At 49.2% G+C, this 22,994-nt stretch overlaps 1 protein-coding gene and 1 long non-coding RNA gene across 4 annotated transcripts in view; one reads left to right on the top strand and one right to left on the bottom strand.

Annotated features, from left to right (window-relative positions):
• Window positions 1-22,994, top strand: part of SLC45A1 (solute carrier family 45 member 1) — a 319,990-nt gene that overhangs the window by 171,563 nt on the left and 125,433 nt on the right. The window contains exon 1 of one of the 3 annotated variants that reach the window (XR_012897286.2): window positions 136-5,770. The exons of 1 other annotated variant lie outside the window; for it this stretch is intronic. Coding sequence is in view for 1 of the 2 variants with exons in the window: in XM_075906380.2 (XP_075762495.1) it covers window positions 5,731-5,770 (40 nt within the window). In the remaining variant the exon portion in view is untranslated. Of the gene's footprint in view, window positions 1-135; window positions 5,771-22,994 lie in introns of those variants that run through there. One more of the 3 variants, XM_075906380.2, reaches the window with a different exon arrangement.
• On the bottom strand, window positions 5,146-11,981 carry LOC112544936 (uncharacterized). Its single transcript, XR_012897287.1, has 3 exons — window positions 11,885-11,981; window positions 9,829-9,956; window positions 5,146-5,279 (listed from the first exon to the last, which is right to left on the bottom strand). It is a non-coding gene; the product is annotated as an uncharacterized LOC112544936 (long non-coding RNA).

Raw genomic sequence — 22,994 nt, 5'->3', positions numbered from 1 at the left:
TGGGCATTCACAAGCTGCAAACTTCCGTCTACCACCCCCAAACCGACGGGCTGGTCGAGCGGTTCAACCGCACCCTGAAGGGGATGCTGAGAAGATTTCCACCGGCGGACATGAAGCACTGGGACTAGCTCATCCCTCTGCTCTTGATGGCGATACGGGAGGTGCCACAGGCCTCCACGCAATTTTCCCCCTTCGAGCTCCTGTACGGCCGACGACCTCGTGGCGTCCTGGACCTGGTCAGAGAGTCCTGGGAACGGGCCCCCTCCTCCTCGGTCGGGCTTCTGCAGTACGTACTCCGGCTTCAGGAGAGACTCACGCAGGTGGGGGCTTTGGCTCAAGAAAACATACAGGCGGCCCAGGGAGCGCAGGAGCGAGGGTATAACCGGGGGGCCCAGGAAAGAGTGTTTGAACCCGGGGATCGGGTGCTGCTGTTACTCCCCTCAGAGGAGTCAAAGTTGCTGGCCCGCTGGCAGGGGCCGTATGAGGTCTCCCGACGAGCGGGCCCGGTCACCTTTGAGATTCATCAGCTGGACCGGCGAAGAAAAAAACAAATATACCATGTGAACCTCCTCAAACCTTGGCGAGGGCGAGAAGGCCTGTTGGTTGCGCCCTACCCGTCGGAGCCCGTGTTAGGTCCTAGGGTCCCTGACGCCAAGGAGGAGGAGATACCCCAGCTCGCGGACACCCTGTCTAAGGACCAACGGTGTGTAGCCCAGGTGCTCATCGAAACGTTCACCAGGACCTTTACTTCACGTCCGGGCCGAACCTCGGTGATAACGCACACCATCCGAACCCCACCCGGACAGGTCGTTCGCGAGGGAAACCGACCTCTTCCCCGACGGATGCGCAACGTCGTAGAACAAGAGGTTCGCACCATGTTGGAGCTGGGAGTGATCGAGCGATCCAGAAGTGAGTGGAGGAGCCCAGTCGTATTGGTCCCTAAGCCAGATGGAAGCATTAGGTTTTGCATCGATTTTCGAAAGGTGAACGCGATATCGAAGTTTGACGCCTATCCGATGCCCCGGACGGATGAACTGCTGGAGCGCCTGGGAAAAGCCAAGTTCATAACAACCCTCGACCTGACCAAGGGCTATTGGCAGATCCCGCTGGATCGGGAGTCCCAGGAGAAGACAGCTTTCACCATCCCGTCCGGGCTCTTCCACTTCGTGCGCATGCCATTCGGCCTCCATGGGGCACCCGCCACCTTTCAGCGGATGATGGATCGCCTGCTCGCCCCTCATCTGGAGTATGCCGCAGCTTACCTGGATGACGTGGTCATCTATGGTCGCGACTGGGAGGACCACATAAACCAAGTGGCGGCCGTGTTACGGACGCTCCGCGACGCGGGTCTCATGGCTAACCCCAAAAAGTGTAAAATCGGCGCGCAAGAGACCACCTATCTGGGTTATCATTTGGGGCGTGGGCTAGTCCGGCCCCTGGTGGGGAAGGTAGAGGCCATACAAAATTACCCCACACCGACCACAAAAAGGAAGGTCCGACAATTTCTGGGACTGGCGGGGTATTACCGCCGATTTGTCCCCCAATTTGCTAGCATAGCGGCGCCGCTCACCTCTCTGCTCACGAAGGACAAACCTCAGAGAGTGAGGTGGGACACAGAGTGTGACTCGGCCTTTCAACAACTTAAAGAAGCCCTGTGTAGCGAGCCCGTTTTGCTTAGCCCAGACTTCGATAAACCTTTTTGTCTACAGACAGACGCCTCCGCCACTGGGCTGGGCACCGTACTCTCCCAGGAGGTCGGTGGAGAAGAGCATCCGGTGGTCTTTATCAGCCGTAAGCTGTTTCCCCGAGAACGCCAGTACTCCGTAATAGAAAGAGAGGCCCTGGCGATCAAATGGGCGGTTGAAGCCCTAAGGTACTACCTGCTAGGGGGTGAGTTTACCCTATTGACAGACCATGCCCTGCTAAAGTGGCTACAAACTATGCGGGACACCAATAGCCGCCTTATGAGGTGGTATTTAGCCCTTCAACCCTATGTGTTTTCCATACACCACAGGGCGGGCAAGGCCAACGCCAATGCGGACGCATTGTCCCGCCTGGAGGAGGAACAAGAATCCAACCCCGAGGGGGGGGACCGGGACTTATGGGGGAGGGCAGGTAGCAGGGCGGACTGGCCGCCCACGGAACCAGAGGAGGAGGAACCCCTCAGGACGCCCGGGTGGGCAGAGGCGGACCCCACTCCGTCACCTGACCGGAACCCAGAGGACGGGGCAAGGAGGTTAAGAGGACGGCGGGAGAGGGCAGTCAGGGCCCAGCCACTGGAGGAGCGGGAGGCAGACCCCGAACTCCTGCCTGGGGAGGCTGAGGCCCGGGCTGGGCTGCCCCCAGCTGAGTTCCTGGAGGCCGGCCAAAACTTCCCAGAACGGGGTACGGAGGCCAGGCGCAGACCAGCCGCAGGAGCACCCCTGGACCCCGAGGACGAGCCTGACGTGCTGGACCAGCTAGATCCCCAGTGGGTGCTGGAACGCCGTGGCCGAACCGCCGGCGGGACCTCCCGGGACCCAACCCTTGACCACTGGAGCGGGCCGCCCAGACCCTACTAAAACAACGGGGACAGCTCGACAGCCCGACGGGCCCGCAGAGGCTACAGGTACCCGGGAGGGGGGGAAGAAGGGGCCCAGGGATCGCTCAGGCGGGAGAGCCGCCACGGCCAGCAAGGCCCGGACTGAGCCAATCGCAGCGACGCAGCTGCACTCAGGGTCCCTGGGCCGGGGCGCAGTGAGACGGGTGGGCCTGCGCCCCCCCCTCCCTTCCCCGGGGCCGTCCCAGGTCCACTCCGGGAGGAGGACTCAATATGGACACGCATGGACCTGTGGCCCCGCCTCATAGCGGGATGGGGGCTGGGACTTGTGGAACAGGGCAGGCAGCAGGGGAACCCCCCCCCCCCGGAAGATATTTAAGGGGGAGGGTGTGTAACAGGGCAGCTGCCCTGTACTGGCCCCTTAAGAGCCAAACCCCAGCCTGGAGCAGGCCCGCGGAGTTCAGCCCAGCTGGGCGGCATTGGCCAATTAAGGCCCAGCTGGGGGCTATAAAAGGGAAGGGCTGCTTCAGCCAAGGCAGTGTGAGCCTGGCTGCCGAGGGAGCAGGACGCTCTCTGGAGCTAGGGCAGGGCTAGAGAGTCAGGCTGGGCCAGGACGCTTGGACAGCCAACCGGCCAGCCTGCTAGGCCTGCGGCAAGGGTGTGAGCCTGGCTGCCGAGGGAGCAGGACGCTCTCTGGAGCTAGGGCAGGGCTAGAGAGTCAGGCTGGGCCAGGATGCTTGGAGAGGCAACCGGCCAGCCTGCTAGGCCTGCGGCAAGGCTGTGAGCCTGGCTGCCGAGGGAGCAGGACGCTCTCTGGAGCTAGGGCAGGGCTAGAGAGTTAGGCTGGGCCAGGGAGCTCGGTCAGCCAACCGGCCAGCCTGCTAGGCCTGCGGCAAGGGTGTGAGCCTGGCTGCCGAGGGAGCAGGACGCTCTCTGGAGCTAGGGCAGGGCTAGAGAGTCAGGCTGGGCCAGGATGCTTGGACAGCCAACCGGCCAGCCTGCTAGGCCTGCGGCAAGGCTGTGAGCCTGGCTGCCGAGGGAGCAGGATGCTCTCTGGAGCTATTGCAGGGCTAGAGAGTTAGGCTGGGCCAGGGCACTCGGACAGCCAACCGGCCAGCCTGCTAGGCCTGCGGACAGGCCTGCTGGAGAGACACCAAACCCCCGGAAGGGGGGCTCAGAGCGAGTGACTTGGGCACTGCCGAAGGGCAGTGTGGCGAAGAGAGCAACGCGACCAGAAGATTCCAGAGGGGAAACGCCATGTGAGCGGAGGCCTGTGCGGGCGGAATGGACTGATTCCGGGGACAGACGACGGACCCCCGCTACGGTGGTGAGTGACCCCCTCACACCCTACTAGACCTGTTTGCCTCGGCACGCAATACCAAGTGTCAGAGTTACTGCTCCCTATTGGGTCTGGGGGAACACTCCTGGGGGGATGCCTTGACGGTCACGTGGCCGACGGGCATCCTTTATGCTTTCCCCCCATTCCTCCTAATTCCCAGAGTTCTGACCAGGGTCAAGACCTTCAGGTCCACAGTCATCCTGATAGCCCCCAGGTGGCCCAGACAATTGTGGTTCCCCAAACTGGTGGACATGTCCACCAAGGAGCCGATAGCGCTCCCGCCAGCCCGGGATCTCCTAACCCAACCATGGGATGGGGGGACCATGGTTCACCCGAATCTCAAGACTCTGCACCTAATGGCCTGGTTTATCCATGGTTGAATCAACCAGAAAGGGAATGTTCCCAGGAGGTACAGATGGTGCTCCTAAGTAGTAGAAAACCTTCTACCAGACGGTTGTACGCTGCTAAGTGATGGCACTTCTCGTCTTGGGTGTCCCACAGGGGAGTGCACCCATTTTGTGCCTCTGTCCCGTCCATTCTGCAGAATCTTTTTGAACTTAGGTCTAGTGGCCTCTCTATCTCCTCTATTAAAGTCCATGTGGCATCTCTCTCTGCCTTCCATGTTGGTTCAGCAGGAGTTTCTCTGTTCTCTGACTCTGTGGTCAAAAGGTTCCTTACGGGTTTGGATAAGTTGTATCCCTCAGTTAGACCCCCTCTCCCAGCTTGGGACTTCAACCTCGTGTTGTTTAGACTTATGTCACCCCCCCCCCTTTGAGCTGCTGGCTACGTGTTCTTTGAAGCACCTCTCCTGGAAGGTTGCATTCATTGTGGCCATTACGTCGGCTCGCAGAGTTTCCGAATTGAGGGCGTTGACTATAAATCCGCCCTACCTGGTGTTTTCTGACAATAACGTGAGGCTCCACCCCCATCCAGCTTTTCTCCCCAAGGTGGTATCACCTTTTCATTTGTCTCAGGAAATCTATCTCCTGGTTTTCTTTCCAAAACCCCATGCCTCACCCAAGGAGCAGGTGCTCCATACCCTGGATGCTAGGCGTGCGCTAGCTTTTTATATTGATAGGACCAAACCCTTTCGCAGGTCTCAGCAGCTGTTTATTGCTGTCGCGGACAGGGTGAAAGGGCTCCCCATTTCAACCCAGAGGTTGTCCAACTGTGTCTCAGGGTGCATTAGGGAGTGTTACACCCTGGCCGGGAAGGTCCCACCCCAGGTTACAGCACACTCTACCAGGGCGCAGGCGTCCTCTGTTGCATTTGGGGCACAGGTTCCAATCACCGAAATTTGCAGGGCGGCCATGTGGTCTTCACTCCACACCTTTACGGCACACTACGCGCTGGCGCAACAGGCCAGGCAGGATGCAGGGGTGGGCTCTGCAGTCCTCAGCTCTGTATTGTAAATATGTTTAGTTTATCAGTGTCACATTGCACTTTATACAAGTTTTCTGTGTTCACTTGGTTGAATAAATTTGTTTGGGTTGTTCAACTTTTCGTGGACTTTTGTTTCTGACTGCTCCGACCCCTCCTCCTTGAAATGGGTTAGCTTGGTAGTCACCTAATTCGAATGGACATGAGCAACCACTCGAAGAAGAAGAGAACGGTTACTTACCTGTAACTGTTGTTCTTCGAGATGTATTGCTCATGTCCATTCGACTCCCACCCTACCTCCCCTTCATCAGAGTGTCCGGCAAGAAGGAACTGAGGTGGGGCAGAGCCAGAAGGGGTACTTATGCCCCGCCATGGCGGCGCCACTCCAGAGGGTGCCCTGCTGGCGCTACGGGTACCGGTAGGGAAAACGCTCCGGAAGACGCGGTGCACGCAGTGTGCACACCTAATTTGAATGGACATGAGCAACACATCTCAAAGAACTACAGTTATAGGTAAGTAACCGTTCTTTTCCCCTGGAGTGAGGAACAGTGTGGCCACCACTAACCCAGAAGGTAAGAGTCCCTCTGAGAGCCCCAATGGGCTACACCTTCCCTTTGGACAGTCAGCATAAAGTTTCACAAATATACATCTGACAGTTAGGTTAGGATGTATTGAAAATTGGGGATAGATAATTTCATGGATATACAGCTTGACTTTGGGAGGAGATGAGTGCATAGAACTCCATTGTTTCAGTGAGACATTCAGACAGTATGAGACTATAAATGCAATAGGTTTTAGAAAGCTGCGAGGTATGGTATCATGGTGCTAACAGATCACTCTGGGTATGTCTGCACTACCACCCTAGTTGGAACAAGGGTGGTTAATGTAGTCAATCGAAGTTGCAAATGATTTAAATATCCTGGGCTTCATTTGCATCTTGCCGGGCGCCGCCATTTTTAAATTCCCGGTAGTTCGTACTCCGTGCCCGTGGCTACACGTGACACGGAGTAGGTAGTTCGAATTAGGCTTTCGAACTACCGTTACTCCTCGTGGAACGAGGGGGTTCCAGTTCAAGCACCATGGAAGTCAATGTTCAAATTGTTGTTGGATATTGATAATGTTGTAAACTATTGATCTGTGTCAAATCTATTGTTGTAGGAAAAGTTAGTGAGTCACCCACTTTATGATGATTGGGGTTTTTTGCCAATGGGGATAAGGTTTTATTTGCAGGCCTGAGGAATTTGTTAGAAATGTATCTGGATCATGTCTGGTCACATGATCACATTTGGTTATACTGTTCTGAGTCTATATTAGTATTTATTTACTAGAAGATTTACCTAATGTTGCTTGATAAAAGGAAGCTGCATACCAAATTTGGTGGTCCTAGCTCTTACCATTCAGGATGAGTTCTTGAACAGACACAATTACAAAGACAGACAGATGCATATTTCTAACATATATATATATAGTAAAACATTATTGCTTTATTATGTTACAACATGGGTTTTCAATCAATGGTTTGCAACCCAGGACTGGATCACGGAATGTCGGGCACTAGATTTCGTTGCTGCAGGGGGGTCAGATGACCAGTGGGGATGCTAAGGCAGTTGAACTATTATCTGTCCCCTGCCTACTAAACAAGTAAAGAATAGACTCTCCCCACTAGAAGCTATGCCATGTCCCACAGGTGATTGTTGCGAAAAGCAAATGGATCCTGAAAGCTGCCCTTTCATTGAATAATGTTGCAGAAGGTCACTGACAGCAGCACCTACTCCCATCTTCTAGAGTTTGGAATTTAGAAGTATTTGCTTTAAATACTGCGTAGAGCATTATAATTAAGCAACACATGTCCCAGATCAAATTAAGCCCTAAAGAAACTTAGAGAAACAATAATTAGTATATACATTTCAAAATGATATATAAATGGTGTTGGTTTCGGATGCTGTTTTATTATAATAATAGCTGTTTCATCAGAAAGCACTATTCCGGTGTCCCTGTAACCCTCATGCCATGAGGGTTAAGGGATTTGTCGGAATAATGCCTTATTTTGAAATTTGGCACTGTGTAGACAGCATCAAATTTCAAAATAAGCTCTTTTGACTTAGGCTTGGAATAAGCTACACAATTTGCATAGCACGAATTGTGTAGCTTATTCCAAAAGAAGGGTGCTGTCTAGACACACTCTTAGACCTTATGATTATAATTCCCCAGAGACCTATTGAAACTTAACCCCTAAAAGGAGCTCTAGTGAAAAAGGCACTGATGTGGGAATGAGATATAGAAGATTCACAGATTTTAAGGCCCGAAGAGATCATTATAGAATCATAGGGTTGGAAGAGACCTCAGGAGATAAAGTCCAACCCTCTGCCCAAAGCAGGACCAACCCCAATTTAATCATCCCAGCCAGGGCTTTGTTAAGCCAGGACTTAAAATCCTCCAAGGATGGAGATTCCACCACCTCCCTAGGAAACCCATTCCAGTGCTTCACCACCCTCCTAGTGAAATACTTTTCCCCTAATATCCAACTTAGCCCTTCCTTATTGCAGCTTGAGACCATTGCGCTTCCTTCTGTTTTCTGTCTCCACTGATAACAGCCTCTCTCCATTCTCTTTGTAACCCCCCTTTAGGCAGTTGAAGGCTACTATCAAATCCTCCCTCCCTTCTTTCTTCTGTGGACTTACTCTAAGTCTCTTTAGGGCTTAATTTGATCTGGAGCAGTGGTCCCCAACACGGTGCCCGCGGGCGCCATGGCGCCCTGGGCGTGCAGCGCATGGGGCTTGCAGTGCATGGGGTAGCCCCGCCCCCAGGCGTGTGGCTATGGGGGGGCCCCGTCCCCAGGCGCGCAAGTGTCCCCGCCCTCTGGTGCCCAGTGGGCGAACAGCCACACCCCCTGGCGCCCAGCAACCTCAAATGGTTGGGGACCACTGATCTGGAGGATAGGGTCATAATTCAAAATGATCTGGACAAATTGGAGAAATGGTCTGAGGTAAATAGGATGAAGTTTAATAAAGACAAATGCAAAGTGCTCCACTTAGGAAGGAACAATCAGTTTCATACATACTGTCAGGGAAGGAGTATGGCAGAAAGGGATCTAGGGGTTATAGTGGACCACAAGTTGAATGTAAGTCAGCAGTGTGATACCGTTGCAAAGAAAGCAAACATGATTCTGGGATACATTAACTGGTGAGTTGTGAGCAAGACATGAGAAGTCATTCTTCTGCTCTACTCGGCGCTGTTTAGGCCTCAGTTGGAGTATTGTGTTCAGTTCTGGGCACCGCATTTCAAGAAAGATGTGGAGAAATTGGAGAGGGTCCAGGGAAGAGCAACAAGAATGATTAACTGTCTAGAGAACATGACCTATGAGGGAAGGCTGAAGGAATTAGGTTTGTTTAGTGTAGAAAAGAGAAGATTGAGGGGGGACATGATAGCAGTTTTCAAGTATCTAAAAGGGTGTCATAAGGAGAAGGGAGAAAACTTGTTCATCTTGGCCTCTGAGGATAGAACAAGAAGCAATGGGCTTAAACTGCAACAAGGGAGGTTTAGGTTGGACATTAGGAAAAAGTTCCTGACTGTCAGGGTGGTCAAACACTGGAATAAATTGCCCAGGGAGGTTGTGGAATCTCCATCTGTGGAGATATTTAAGAGTAGGTTAGATAAATGTCTATCAGGGATGATCTAGACAGTATTTGGTCTTGCCATGAGGGCAGGTGACTGGACTCGATGACCTCTCGAGGTCCCTTCCAGTCCTAGTATTCTATGATTCTATGATAAATAAAACCAAATTCCTCAGCCTCTCCTCGTAAGCCATCCAGCCCCCTAATCATTTTGGTTGCCCTCTGCTGGACTTTCTCCAATGCGTCCACATCCTTTCTGTAGTGGCGGGCAGAATTGGACCAATACTCCTGATGTGGCCTCACCAGTGCCGAATAAAGGGGAATAATCACTTCTCTGGATCTGCTGGCAATGATCCTCCTAATGCATCCTAATATGCCATTAGCCTTCTTGGCTACAAGAGCACACAGTTGACTCATATCTAGCTTCTCATTCACTGTAATCCCCAGGTTCTTTTCTGCAGAACTACTGTTAGTCCTCAGCCTGTCACAGTGCTTGGGATTCTTCTGTCCCAAGTGCAGGACTCTGCACTTGTCCTTGTTGAACCTCATCAGATTTCTTTTGGCCCAGTTCTCCAGTTTGTCAAGGTCACTCTGGACCCTGCCCCTGCCCTCCAGCATATCTACCTTTGTCCCCAGATTAGTGTAATCTGAATTTGCTGAAGGTACAATCTATCCTCTTATCCAGGTCATTAATAAAGATATTGAACAAACCGGGCCCCAGAGCTGACCCTTGGGGCACTCTGCTTGATACCGATCGCCAACCACAGATTGAGCTGTTGATCACTACCTGTTAAACCCAATGATCTAGCCATCTTTCTATCCACGTTACAGTCCTTTTATGCAATCCATACTTCCTTAACTTGCTGACAAGAATACTATGGGAGACCATATTAGAAGCTTTGCTTAAGTCAAGGTATATCATGTCCACTGCTTTCCACATATCCAGAGCCAGTTACCTTGTCATAGAAGGCAGTCAGGTTGGTCACGCATGATTGTCCTCGATGACTCCATGTTGACTCTTCCTGATCACTTTTGTCTCTTCCGAGTGCTTCAGAATGGATCCCTTGAGGATCCTCTATATGACCTTTAAGAACCAAAGGTACCTCCATTGTTTCAAACTAAGTAGTGGTTAGAGCAAATGTTTCCTGAATGGTATTCAGCACCTTGGCCATCCCATGCAGGAGATTTTGGAATCTAAGACCCCCTTTCCATTTTAAGGAAACCAGATGGAACCACACATTACTTCCCTCTGATTAAGAGACTACTAGATTTTTTTTTTTACCCTTCTCTGCAAGACCTTACAGGTCCACCAACAGGAAGCAGGGGCAAAGTGGGCAGTTGTCCCAGGGCCTGGGGCTCCTGGCTGCTGCTATTGCAGCAGTGGTGGCAACCAGAGCCCCAAGTTCTTTAGAATCATTTCAGGAGCACCACATGACACATTCCAGCCAGCTCTGAGGGCTGGCAGGGGTGGTGATGGTAGGTGCCATGTCATCTGAGTGTTATTGGGAGTTGGCTATCCAGTCCCACCCCTTTTGCCTGAGGGCCTGCATCTTGTGGGGGTGCAGTGGTGCCCCCTGCCATTGCCAAGGGGTCCAGCAATCCTGTCTGCTCCCCTGGTGGGCTATATTGGTTAAGGTTGTGCATCTAGGCTGAGTTTAATTGCCCCGTACATGCTGCGAGTTCCTTCGCTCTGTCTTATCTCTCAAGAGTATATCAATCAAATGGGTATAGCACAGGTAAATCCTCGTAGATTTTAAGGCCAGAAGAGGCCATTTGTTCATATATTCTGACCACCTATATAACACAAGCCATAGAATTTCATCAAGTTACTGGTGTATTGAGTCTAATAACTAGTATTTGATAAAATCACCTCTTTCTTAAAGGCATTAAAAGTAGATTTGAAGATATCAAGAGACGGGGGGGATATCTGTCACTTATAGTAGTAGTTTGTTGAAAATATTTAAATCACACTCGCTATTAGAAAGGTGTGCCTTATATCTATTTTGAATCTGTCCAGCTTTAACTTCTAAATCATTGATTTTTTTGTTGTGCTTTTCTCCGGTAGATTCAAGAGCCTTTAGTATTAGACATTTTCCTTCCTGTCACAGTATTTTTATACCATGATCTTGATCTTTTTGATATTCTAAACATATTAGCTCTTTAGGTCTCTGATTGGATGGCATTTTTCCAGTTCTGGAATCATTAGGGTGCAAAAAAGAGACAATTATTTTTCAAACATGTAAAAAAAGTAGACCCCAGAATTGTATACAGTATTCAAGTAACAGCCTCACCAATTCCTCATATAGAGGGAAAATCACCTCCCAGTTCTTGCTTACTACTCCCCGGTTTATACTCCCTAGAACTGCAGCCATACATCCCCTCCAAAATGGTCGCCACCCTGTTTGGAGGGACATTTGGGACGCAGGGTTCTATGGCCTATTCTGTCCTTTGGCCTCTGTCAAGGCTGATGATTGCAGGAATGGGGTCATTTCTGTACAAATGGTAAAAGTCCAACCCACTGTTAGGAGGCTATGATTTTCAGTTAATATTGAACTGAGCCAGATTTGGAGATGTAATTTTACAGACCATCCCCTACTCCTAAAGAGCATAAGATTCTACCAAGAAACTGATTACACATCTGTGAATTCTCTCCACACAAAAATAATTTCATCCAGCAGGCTGATTTTAATTCCTGAGATTAATTTTAGTGCCTGCAGTAATGGCCTTATATTTTACATCCAAAGTTCATGGCTCCTATCAGGGAGATCAGTTAGTACATCCAAACATCAAAATCAGCACACGAGTATCTATTAAACAGCAGATAGAAGATATTTGTGCATCATCTGTTTACACTAGCTAGCAGTTTACTTGGGGTTATGAGTTCATGTTTGCTCCCCCTTCCATTTCTATTACTCAAGAGCTCTGGCAAATATTTACTTGACAGAATGTTCTGTCCCATTATTTTTTTCTAAGAAAATGCGCACAGTCCCCAGAGAAACACTATCTACTCACATGCTCCCATCAAGGTTTGAGACAATGGCATTTTGCTGGTGGAAGCAGGGTCAGAATGAAAACTTCTCTGATAGCTGGCTGGGAGGGGGAAAGACTCTATGTGGTCTTATGCACAGGGCTTGACAAACCATGGCAAAATCTACTCGCCAGCCCCGCACTACGCATGCGCCAGACCCGCATTGCGCATGCGCGTGCCACTGGTGAATGGGGTAACTGGCTGAAATCTACTCACCACGGACGAGTAGATTCACTGATTTGTCAAGCCCTGTTTATGCACATATGGTTTGCTCCTCTCTGCTTGGATATTCACCAGTGATCAGCTTAAGCTGGTGTTGGTAGCAGTCACTTTAATTCTGGATGCAGAGATAGTGAAATGTGGTGACCAATGTTATAATTATTGTAGGAATACTGGGAAGCAGGACCATGCTTAAGCTGTCCCAAAGGAAGGGGTCACCCTCAGCTGAAAGACTCTCATTAAGCCAGGGGCTCTAATATTCGAGTCCTGTGAAAATAAAAAGAGTGGCAACACATGTCTTAGCCAGGAGGCTAAAAGCACTTCTCCCAAGGGTTCTCCCTGGACTGGGTTACTGAAGGGTATGCATGTGTTCATTTTAAACAAAATGTGGTTTGGAAAGTAGGTATGCATAAAGAAGCATGATGTGGCTCACCACCCTAGCAACAGCCTAGAAAAGGCCAAGGGGAGGGGGGGTGAACTCAACATGTGGAGTGGAGAAGTACAAGCATGTGACAAACAAAGCCATATATGGAAAGGTTGAATCTGATTGGTTTAGAAGTTTGTTATGTAACCTGTAACTGCCATGTGCTATAAAACAGCAAGGGGAGGGGCTCATTGCTCGAGGGGCTCTGGCTGATTTTAGTACCAGGGGCTCTCCCTTTGTGCACATTGAATAAAGTCTTATTGAATTGAATTGAAGACCCTTGATTCTGCCCAGCACCTGACTCTCTGGGAACCACAAAATCCCAACATTACCTACCTCCTCTCCCCCTCTTCACAGATAGAGCTAATTAGGCTTCATTAGGAGCTTCTTTGTTCTCCCTCGAGTGGTGTTCCTGTGGGTGCTCCACTCAGGTCTTGGTGTATTCTCACACTGCTGATTGGAGATTTTTGCCTAGCAATGCCACTCGCACTGCGCCTGTGCACTCGCCGTCTTGCATTGTTCTTGTCTGTTAGATGCGCACATAGTGCAAACTTCCCTCAGTTCCTTTTGTACCATCTTTGGCTGAAGACGGAGTCATAGCAGTGCTCTCCTTTCTGACAGAACACAAACAGATAATATAGTTGGTTTAGTAATAGTTGCTAAGTTTAGTCAATTCATAATAGTTTTCAGTCAATCCTTCAGTTAAAAAAAAATGCCATGGTAGCTGTTTTTCCTTTTTCAACATGCTGGGCTCTCCTGGCTTTAAGAACTGTGACTTGTGTCGGGATTCAATACCAGTTTTGGATGGACATGCATCCTGTATGAAATGTCTGAGTGAAAGTCACGCAGCACAGGAGTGCCCGCATTGTTTAAACATGACAGCCAGAGCAAGAAAATACCACAAAATGCATCTGAAGATCCTCCTAGGGAGAAATCCCTTCAACCATGGAGAGGATAAGTCCCAGAACACACACGGGCAACCAAAGGCCAATGACAGGGCTAGCTCATCACCCCATTGGGGGCTCAGAAGTGTCACAGGCTTCCCTGGCATGATTGCTGCCTGTGCTGCCCTGAGCCTTCCATTCCCCGGTGCTGTCAGTCTCCGGCACCGTGGAGAAACATAAATCTACATTAGCCAGAAGTGCTGAGTCAGAATCAAAGCGCTCGGCACCCACCAGTGCCACTAATCCACTGGTGCTGACAAAGCCACACATGCCACCACCGCCCCAGCACTGCCTGAACAAGCTGCTCCCAGGCAGCTGGAACTCAAATGCGATGAGGCACCAGAGCACAAGAAAGTTTCTAGGAAGACGCGCCATTTACAAAAATCCCCACGGTCGGGTACACTGCTGGTACAGGGAGCCAGTTTACCATGCTCCCCAGTTTCACCTCATACTAGCCTGTAAAGGCAAATGGCAGAAAGGGCCCCTCACTCTCCTATACCACTGTCACTGCGAACTGAACAGGGCAGTGGGCAGCAGAGTAGTTTCTCATCTTGTCATTCATCCCCATCGTGATTAGTGGCTTCATTCGAGATCCATCCTCTTAATAACTGCCACAACTCCTGTGGCTTAACCAGCTGTGGATGCATCCTCCAAAACACATTCAGCCTTAGCAGCATCTCTGGGAGCCATGGCACAGATATTGACTGTGCTCCTCCCATTCCTGTTCATGAAATACACCACCTGCTATGCCACCCCGGCTACATCAGTGCATTCCTCACCATTTCACCCGCCCTCAGTAATAACACAAGGAGATTCACAAGTTCTTCACCAGTACTGCATGGTTTGGCGAAATTAGATGTAGCAGTTTTCCAGGTATTGCCCGCTCCATCGGCAGATGACCTGAAACAACTTCAAGAATTATTTAAATGAGTGGCTCTATCACAGGATATTACACTCCAAGAGGTTTGACGGGGGCAGGTGAGCAAAGCCCACAGGTAAGTGCTGAATGTGCGGGACTGGGAGATGGGTTGGAAATGGGGGGAGACTACGGCTTATAATGGCAAGGAGAAAGGAGGGTCAGGGCACAACAGGGAGGCAAGATCAAATCAGTATCTTAGATGCCTATATACAATTGCGAGAAGTATGGGTAATAAGCAGGAAGAACTGGAATTGCTAACCAATAAATACAACTATGATATCATTGGTATTACAGAAACCTGGTGGGATGGGTCGCATGATTGGAATGTTGGTATGGAAGGGTACGGCTTGCTCAGGAAGGACAGACAGTGTAAAAAGGGAGGAGGGGTTGCCTTGTATATTAAAAATGTACACACTTGGACTGAAGTGGAGATGAACGTAGGAGATAGCCGTGTAGAGAGTCTCTGGGTTAAGCTAAAAGGAGTAAAAAACGAGGGTGATATCATGCTAGGAGTCTACTACAGGCCTCCTAGCCAGGTGGATGAGGCCTTTTTTAAACAATTAACAAAACTATCCAAAGCCCAAGATTTGGTGGTGATGGGGGACTTCAACTATCCAGACATATGTTGGGAAACTAACACAGCGGGGCACAGGCTATCCAATAAGTTTCTGGACTGCATTGGAGACAACTTTCTGTTTCAGAAGGTTGAAAAAGCTACCAGAGGAGAAGCTGTTCTGGATTTGGTTTTAACAAATAGGGAGGAACTAGTTGAGAACTTGAAAGTGGAAGACAGTATGGGGGACAGTGATCATGAAATAATAGAGTTCATGATCTTAAGGAAAGGTAGAAGGGAGACCAGCACAATTGAGGTAATGGATTTCAGGAAGGCAGATTTTGATATGCTCAGAACTTGTAGGTAAGGTCCCATGGGAAGCAAGCCTGAAGGGAAAAACAACTGAGGAGAGTTGGAAGTATTTCAAAGGGACGTTGTTAAGGGCCCAAAAGCAAACAATTCCGCTGTGTAGGAAAGATAGAAAATATGGCAAAAGACCAGCTTGGCTTAACAAGGAGATCTTGCATGATCTCAAAATAAAAAGACTCATATAAAAAATGGAAACTAGGACAAATAACAAAGGATGAATATAGGCAAGAAACACGGGAATGCAGGGGCAAGATTAGGAAGGCAAAGGCACAAAATGAGATCAAACTAGCTACAGGCATAAAGGGAAACAAGAAGACCTTTTATAAATACATTAAAAGCAAGAGGAAGACCAAGGACAGGTTAGGCCCACTGCTTAGTGAGGAGGGAGAAGCAGTAACAGGGAACTTGGAAATGGCGGAGATGCTCAATGACTTCTTTGTTTCAGTCTTCACCGAGAAGTCTGGAGGTGTGCCTAACGTAGTGAATACAAGCAGAGAGAGGGTAAGTTTAGAAGATAGGATACACAAAGAACAAGTTAAAAATCACTTAGGAAAGTTAGATGTCAGCAAGTCACCAGGTCCTGATGAAATGCATCCCAGGATACTCAAGGAGCTGATAGAGGAGGTATCTGAGCCTTTAGCTATGATCTTTGAAAAATCATGGCAGACAGGGGAGATTCCAGAAGACTGGAAAAGGGCAAATATTGTGCCCATCTATAAAAGGGAATAAGAACAACCCAGGAAACTACAGACGGGTCAGTTTAACGTCTGTCCCAGGGAAGATAATAGAGCAGGTAATTAAGGAAATCATATGCAAACACTTGGAAGGTAATAAAGTGATAGGGAATAGCCAGCATGGGTTTGTGAAGAACAAGTCATGCCAAACTAATCTGATAGCTTTCTTTGATAAGATAACAAGCCTTGTGGATAAGGGAGAAGCGGTGGATGTCATATACCTAGACTTTAGTAAGGCATTTGATACGGTCTCGCATGATATTCTTATTGATAAACTAGGCAAATATAACTTAGATAGGGCCACGATAAGGTGGGTGCATAATTGGCTGGATAACCGTAGTCAGAGAGTTGTTGTTAACGGTTCTAAATCCTGCTGGAAAGGGATAGCAAGTGGAGTTCCTCAAGGGTCTGTTTTGGGACCCGTACTATTCAATATCTTCATCAATGATGTAGATATTGGGATAGAGAGTACGCTTATTAAGTTTGCAGCTGCTACCAAACTGGGTGGGGTTACAACTTCTTTGGAGGATAGGGACATAATTCAAAATGACCTTAGCAAGTTAGAGAAATGGTCAGAGGTAAACAGGATGAGGTTTAATAAAGAGAAATGCAAAGTGCTCCACTTAGGAAGGAACAATCAGTTCCATACATACAAGATGGGAAGCGACTGTCTAGGAAGGAGCATGGCGGAAAGGGATCTAGGGGTCATAGTGGACCACAAGTTGAATATGAGTCAACAGTGTGATGCTGTTGCAAAAAAAGCAAATATGATTCTAGGTTGTATCAACAGGTGTGTTGTAAGCAAAACTCGTGAAGTCATTCTGCCGCTCTACTCTGCACTAGTTAGGCCTCAGCTGGAGTACTGTGTCCAGTTCTGGGCGCCACATTTCAAGAAAGATGTGGAGAAATTCGAAAGGGTACAGAGAAGAGCGACAAGAATGATTAAAGGTTTAGAGAACATGACCTATGAAGCCAGGCTTTGTGAACTGGGCTTGTTTAGTTTGGAAAAAAGAAGATTAAGGGGGGATATGATAGCGGTTTTCAAATATCTAAAAGGGTGTCACAAGGAGGAAGGAGAAAATTTGTTCCTCTTGGTTTCTGAGGACAGGACAAGGAGTAATGGGCTTAAAGTGCAGCAGGGGAGGTTTAGATTGGACATTAGGAAAAAATTCCTAACTGTCAGGGTGGTCAAATATTGGAATAAATTGCCAAGGGAGGTGGTGGAATCTCCCTCTCTGGAGATATTTAAGAACAGGTTAGATAGACATCTGTCAGGGGTGGTGTAGACAGAGCTTGGTCCTGCCTTGAGGGCGGGGGGCTGGACTCGATGACCTCTCGAGGTCCCTTCCAGTCCTATGATTCTAGGTGCAAGACAAACAATACAAATTACTCACGATATTGCAACCGACGGCATCCTCAAAGATAGTGTTATCCATCAATGAAGCTGTCTTGGAACCATCTGATGTCTTATGGCAAACCCTAGCCTCTATCCCCTCCAACCAACTGTAGGGTGGATAGAAAATATTTTGTCCAACAAAAGGCATGGACTTTCTCTTTTCACATCCCCATCCAAATTCACTAGTTGTAGACTCTGTTAATCACAAATCTAAATACCCTCAATTCAAATCTACACCTCAGGACAAAGAACTTAAACAACTAGAAATGTAGCCGTGTTAGTCTGGTGTAGCTGAAACAAAAAACAAGACTATGTAGCACTTTAAAGACTAACAAGTTTATTTGGTGATGAGCTTTCATGGGCTAGATGCAGGTAATCAAGTCGTTGAGACAATGTCCTTTCTGGTTGAAATGGCAAGAAACTGTTTTTTCTTTGTGATCTGTCTAATATCTGTTTTGGCGAAGTGTCTGAGACGTTTGTCCTCTGAACTGTCATTCATGCTTAAATTCGACACTTTACACCTAAGTTTGAATAAAGATGCTAATTATCTTACCCATTACAAAGATAGCTTCCCCAATTATCACCTCTAATATCATTAGCTCACAGACATTTACCTCCCCCACACCCCCTTCTGTGCTGAAATTTGATTTGTCCTTTTCATATGTGTTCATTTTTTTTAAATTGTATCCTTTGGTATATATGGTTGTGACAATTTTCTTCCATTATTTGATCTGAGGAAGTGGGTCTGGCCCACGAAAGCTCATCGCCTAATAAACCATCTTGTTAGTCTTTAAAGTGCTACATAGTCCTGTTTTTTGTTTCATAAACAACTAGATATCTTTGGCCAGAAAGTATACTCCTCCGCTACCCTCCAGTTCAGGATATCGAATTACACAGCCCTTCTGGCTAACTATGATCATGCCAGTTATGCTGGACTACAAGATCTGGTACAGGATCTTCCTGAAAATAAGATACCACACTTCCAGTCCATTATCAAGGATGGACAATCCAAAGCAAAAATTGCTCTTCAGCCTGCAATGGATACAGCAACCAAGGCTGCAGCTACAGCAGTATTAATGTGCAGAGCATCATGGCTACCGGAGTCCCAAAAGAATTACAATCTAAGATGGAGGACCTCCCCTTTGATAGAAACCAACTGTTCACCACAAAGACGGATGAGGTGCTACACTCAATGAAGGACTCTCGTACCACACTGCGTACTTTAGAGATGTACACCCCACTTAACAAAAGATGCAAATATATCTCTTACCAAAGACCAAGGGACTCGAACTACTACAGATAACAACAGAGGCCATACAATAGTAGGCCCAAGCAATGTTCCCACAGAAGGACGACTTAGCATAACCAGTCCTCTAACACTCAACCCACTTCACACAAACACACAAATACCCGGAGTATTGTGTCCAGTTCTGGGCCCCCCACTACAGAAAGGATGTGGACGCATTGGAGAGGGTCCAGTGGAGGGTGACCAAACTGATTAGGCGGCTGGAGCGCATGACCTATAAGGAGAGACTGAGGGATTTGGGTTTGTTTAGTCTGCAGAAGAGAAGAGTGAGGGGGGATTTGATAGCAGCCTTCAATTTCCTGAAGGGAGGTTCCAAAGAGGATGGAGAGAGGCTGGTTCACAGTAGTGACGGATGGCAGAACAAGAAGCAGTGATCTCAAGTTACAGTGGGAGAGGTCTAGGATGGACATTAGGAAAAACTATTTCACTAGGAGGGTGGTGAAGTACTGGAATGTGTTCCCTAGGGAGGTGCTGGAATCTCCATCCCTAAAGGTTTTTAAATCTCGGCTTGACAAAGCCCTGGCTGGGTTGATTTAGTTGGGATTGGTCCTGAATTGGGCAGGGGGCTGGAGTTGACGATCTCCTGAGGTCTCTTCTAGCTCTATGATTCTATGAAACAGGAGATTTGAAGTTTTAGGTCGGGGGTCTGAGCAACCACCCCATAGATCCAGTGCATCCAAATGTCATCTTCCATCACCACCTGAGACCCTTTTACCAACAATGGGCCCTCATCACTACGGACAAGTGGGTCCTTGAGATTATCTGATTGGGCTTTCTATACCTCCTATCCCAGTGTTTCTCAACTAGAGGTCTGAGTATCCTTAGGGGAACTCAAGAGAAGTCTGGGGGGGGTACGTCAACACAACTGAAATTTGGAGAAAACTGAATTTGTTTTAAATTTTACTGCGCTTTATTATTTTTGAACTTTTTACACCCAAAAATTTCATCACCTGTCCAGGTACAATTAAGTTGTTTAAACAAATGTGTTGCAATAGTAGAAAAAAAAATTGTGTGTCTGGAAACTGTAGGTACTGGGGGTACTTATACTTCTTTTTTTTTAAAGGGGTACTTTATAAAAAAAGGTTGAGAAACACTGTCCTATCCAACCTCCTACCCCATCCCTCTTCAGGGACCTCTCTCACAAGCCCCTCTGTGACAGGGCGCCTGCCCTGCACTGGCCCTTTAAGACCAGGATTCAGGCCCTGAGCCGGGGCTGGGAACAGAGAGGCCAGCTGAAGCTGTTAGGGCTAGTCAGAGCCCAGCTGGCAGCCATGTAGTGCAGCACAGTTGGCTTGGAGAGACCAGCTGAAGCCGTTAGGGCAAGTGAGGGCCCAGCCGGAAGCTATATAGAGAAGCACAGTTTGCTTAGAGGGGAGAGCCAGTGAAGGGCTTACTGCAGAGGAAGCAGGAGCTCTCAGGAGGGAGACCAGCTGGGGATAGCCAGCTAGGGCTGGGAGAGGGCCAGCCAAGACTCCCCCTGGCTAGGGGCCGGAGACAAGGCCCAGGGTTCGGAGGCGGATCACAATGCAGCCTAGGTAAGCGGGGCAGTAGAGATAACCCCAATGCCAATGATGAGCAACCCGTACAGACTGTAACTTGCCCTGAGAGGGGCTAGATGAGGAAAGTCAGGGGGCACTGAGGCAAGGTGGGGGTGTGCACCCTGACACCCTCCTACAAACAGAAGTACAGAAGCTAATCAGCCTAGGATCAATAGAACCAGTTCCCTCAGGACATCGGGGAAGAGGGTTCTATTCCAACTATTTCATGACTGCCAAGAAAACGGGCAGCTGAAAACCAATTCTGAATCTCAGGAAACACAGCAAGTTTCTCCGCATCACCAAATTCAGAATGATGACTCTTGCAACTATTATACCCTTGCTGAACAAAGGGGATTTGTTCTTAGCCCTCAACCTTCAGGATGCATATTTTCATATAACCTTTCATCCTGCCCACAGGAGAGTTCTCTGGTTCATGGTAGGTCAACATCACTACCAATACTGAGTCCTCCCTTTTGGTCTCTCCATGGCTCCTTGAGTTTTTTCCAAAATGCTAGCTGTGGTCACAACCTTTCTCAGAAGATAAAGTGTCATTATTTTTCCCTACATCGACTGCCTAATCAAAGGGCCCGCACATCAACAAACTATAGCCATGATGAACACTTCCAGAGAATGCTTCTCTCGACTTGGCCTCCTCATAACTATCCACAAGTCCACCCTGCAGCCCACCCAAAAGATAGACTTTATCGGGGCACTTCTAGAGGCAGTGACATCAAAAGCCTACCTGCCACTGTGTGATGGGGCAGCATTGCCCCGCATGGCTAATCCCACCGAGCAGGCGCTGCTTGGAACCAGGAGGGAGGCAGCCTGGCGGTGCGCGGCATGTTCCCGTGCCGCACCGGGGCTGCCGGAGCCGGACGACGCGCCGGCGGCAAGCCAGAAGCGCGGAGGCAGGGACAGGGATGGCGCGGAGGCGTTTCCCCATCCTGGGAGCTCAGCGCATCAGGGAAATGGCGTCGGAGCACGCCAGCCCCGCCCCCCTCCCCCCCGTGCTGATGACGTCAGGCCAGGCGTAAGCGGCGGGATGTTTAAAAATGCTGCCGCCATGACCAGAGGGGGGAGAGAGAGGGCGGGTGGCTGGGTGGAGAGCCCAAGGATGCCACAAGCCGAGACCGAAAGGTTCGGTGGGGGACCAGGGAGGGCGCCTACAGCCCAACGGTCCTGGTCTCCTGATTGCTGGGGTACGCAGCGCCGGCAGCCTGTCTGCTAAAGGCAAGGTGAGCCTCCCGGCGCCGGAGAGCCGGGGGCGGGGAAAAGAAGCAGACCTGGGCAGAGCCCAGTTGGGCTGGTGGGCTGACGCATTACGGCAGGATGCCCCGTCAGCTGGACCGGAGCTAGACTGTTCCGTGTCCTTAGGGCCCTGGGCTGGGGCCCGTGAGTGAGGGTGGGCCCGGTCCCCCCCCCGCCCCGTGGCTGTGGGGAGAAGCGCCCCAACGACCCATAGCAAGGGCGCGCAAGCGACATTAAGTCTACCCCCCCAAATGGGGGAGGGGCAGAAGGTACAGTAGGGCGAAACTGGTATACACTGCAAAGATTCAAAACGCTATGCGACCTTATAGGGTGTCCTTCTATATCCCAAGCCAACAGTCTTGCAAAGCATCTCACACTTCCATTGCTAGTCCTACAATCTCAGGACTGGTGGACTTCTCCTACCAGTCTGCTGGCCAGTGTACCCTTCCATTGCCCAGATGTATCAGTAGTGATCACCATTGTGGCAGAAGAGCAGTATAAGGCAGATTGTCTCAATGAGAGATTCACTTTCATATCAACATCCTGGACTCAGGGTCATCCATAAAGCGTGCACTCACTTCCTCCTCCTGATAAAGGGCAGAACCATTTGTGTCCTCATGGACAACACAGCCTCTATGTTTCACATCCATTGACAGGGGGGTGCCTGATCATGCTCACTATGTGCAACAGCAATCAGATTTTGAAACTGGTATATCAAGAATCCCATAATTTCAACCGCCACTTACATGCCAGGACAGCAGAATACCAGGGCCGACAAGCTGAGCAGACACTTCATAGAGCAACACGAGTGGGAGATCAACATCAATGTTCTCCTTCCATTTTTTTTCGCAAATGGGTATTTCCAGTTATAGATCTCTTTGCCACAGAAGCCAATCACTGATGCCACAAATTCTGCTCCCGAGCAGGGCAGGGCAAGAGATTGGAGGGGATGCTTTCACCATTTGCTTGACGGCTCCTCTGCTCTGTGCTTTCCCACCAATCCCACTACTCTCCAGAGTAATCAACAAGATACGCTCCAACCAAGCCACAGTAATTCTGATGGCCAGGAGAAAGCTGAGACAACCCTTGTTTCCCTACCTACATTACCTTTCAGTAAGCCAACCAATCCCTCTCCCCGTGGTTCCACACCTGCTAACTCAACACCAGGGCAAAACCCACCACCTGAATATCAAAACTCTGAAACTTACAGCATGACTTCTCTATGGCTCCAAAATGAAGAACTTACCTGCTCAGAGAGTCAAACACATCCTACTGAACAGTCGACATCCTTCCATAAGGTACACCTACCAAAACAGATGGAAACACTTTCAGCACTGGTGTACCGCTCGTCATTTACACCCAAACACCGCCCCCATGCCTACCGTCTACCCCCATATCTACCACACTTGAGTACTTAATGGACCTTAGTGATGCAGGCCCCTCC

The sequence above is a fragment of the Pelodiscus sinensis genome, chromosome 24 (assembly GCF_052426305.1).
Source record: "Pelodiscus sinensis isolate ZL-2025 chromosome 24, ASM5242630v1, whole genome shotgun sequence".
Classification (NCBI taxonomy): domain Eukaryota; kingdom Metazoa; phylum Chordata; order Testudines; family Trionychidae; genus Pelodiscus; species Pelodiscus sinensis.
This window is presented reverse-complemented; position numbering and strand designations above follow the sequence as displayed.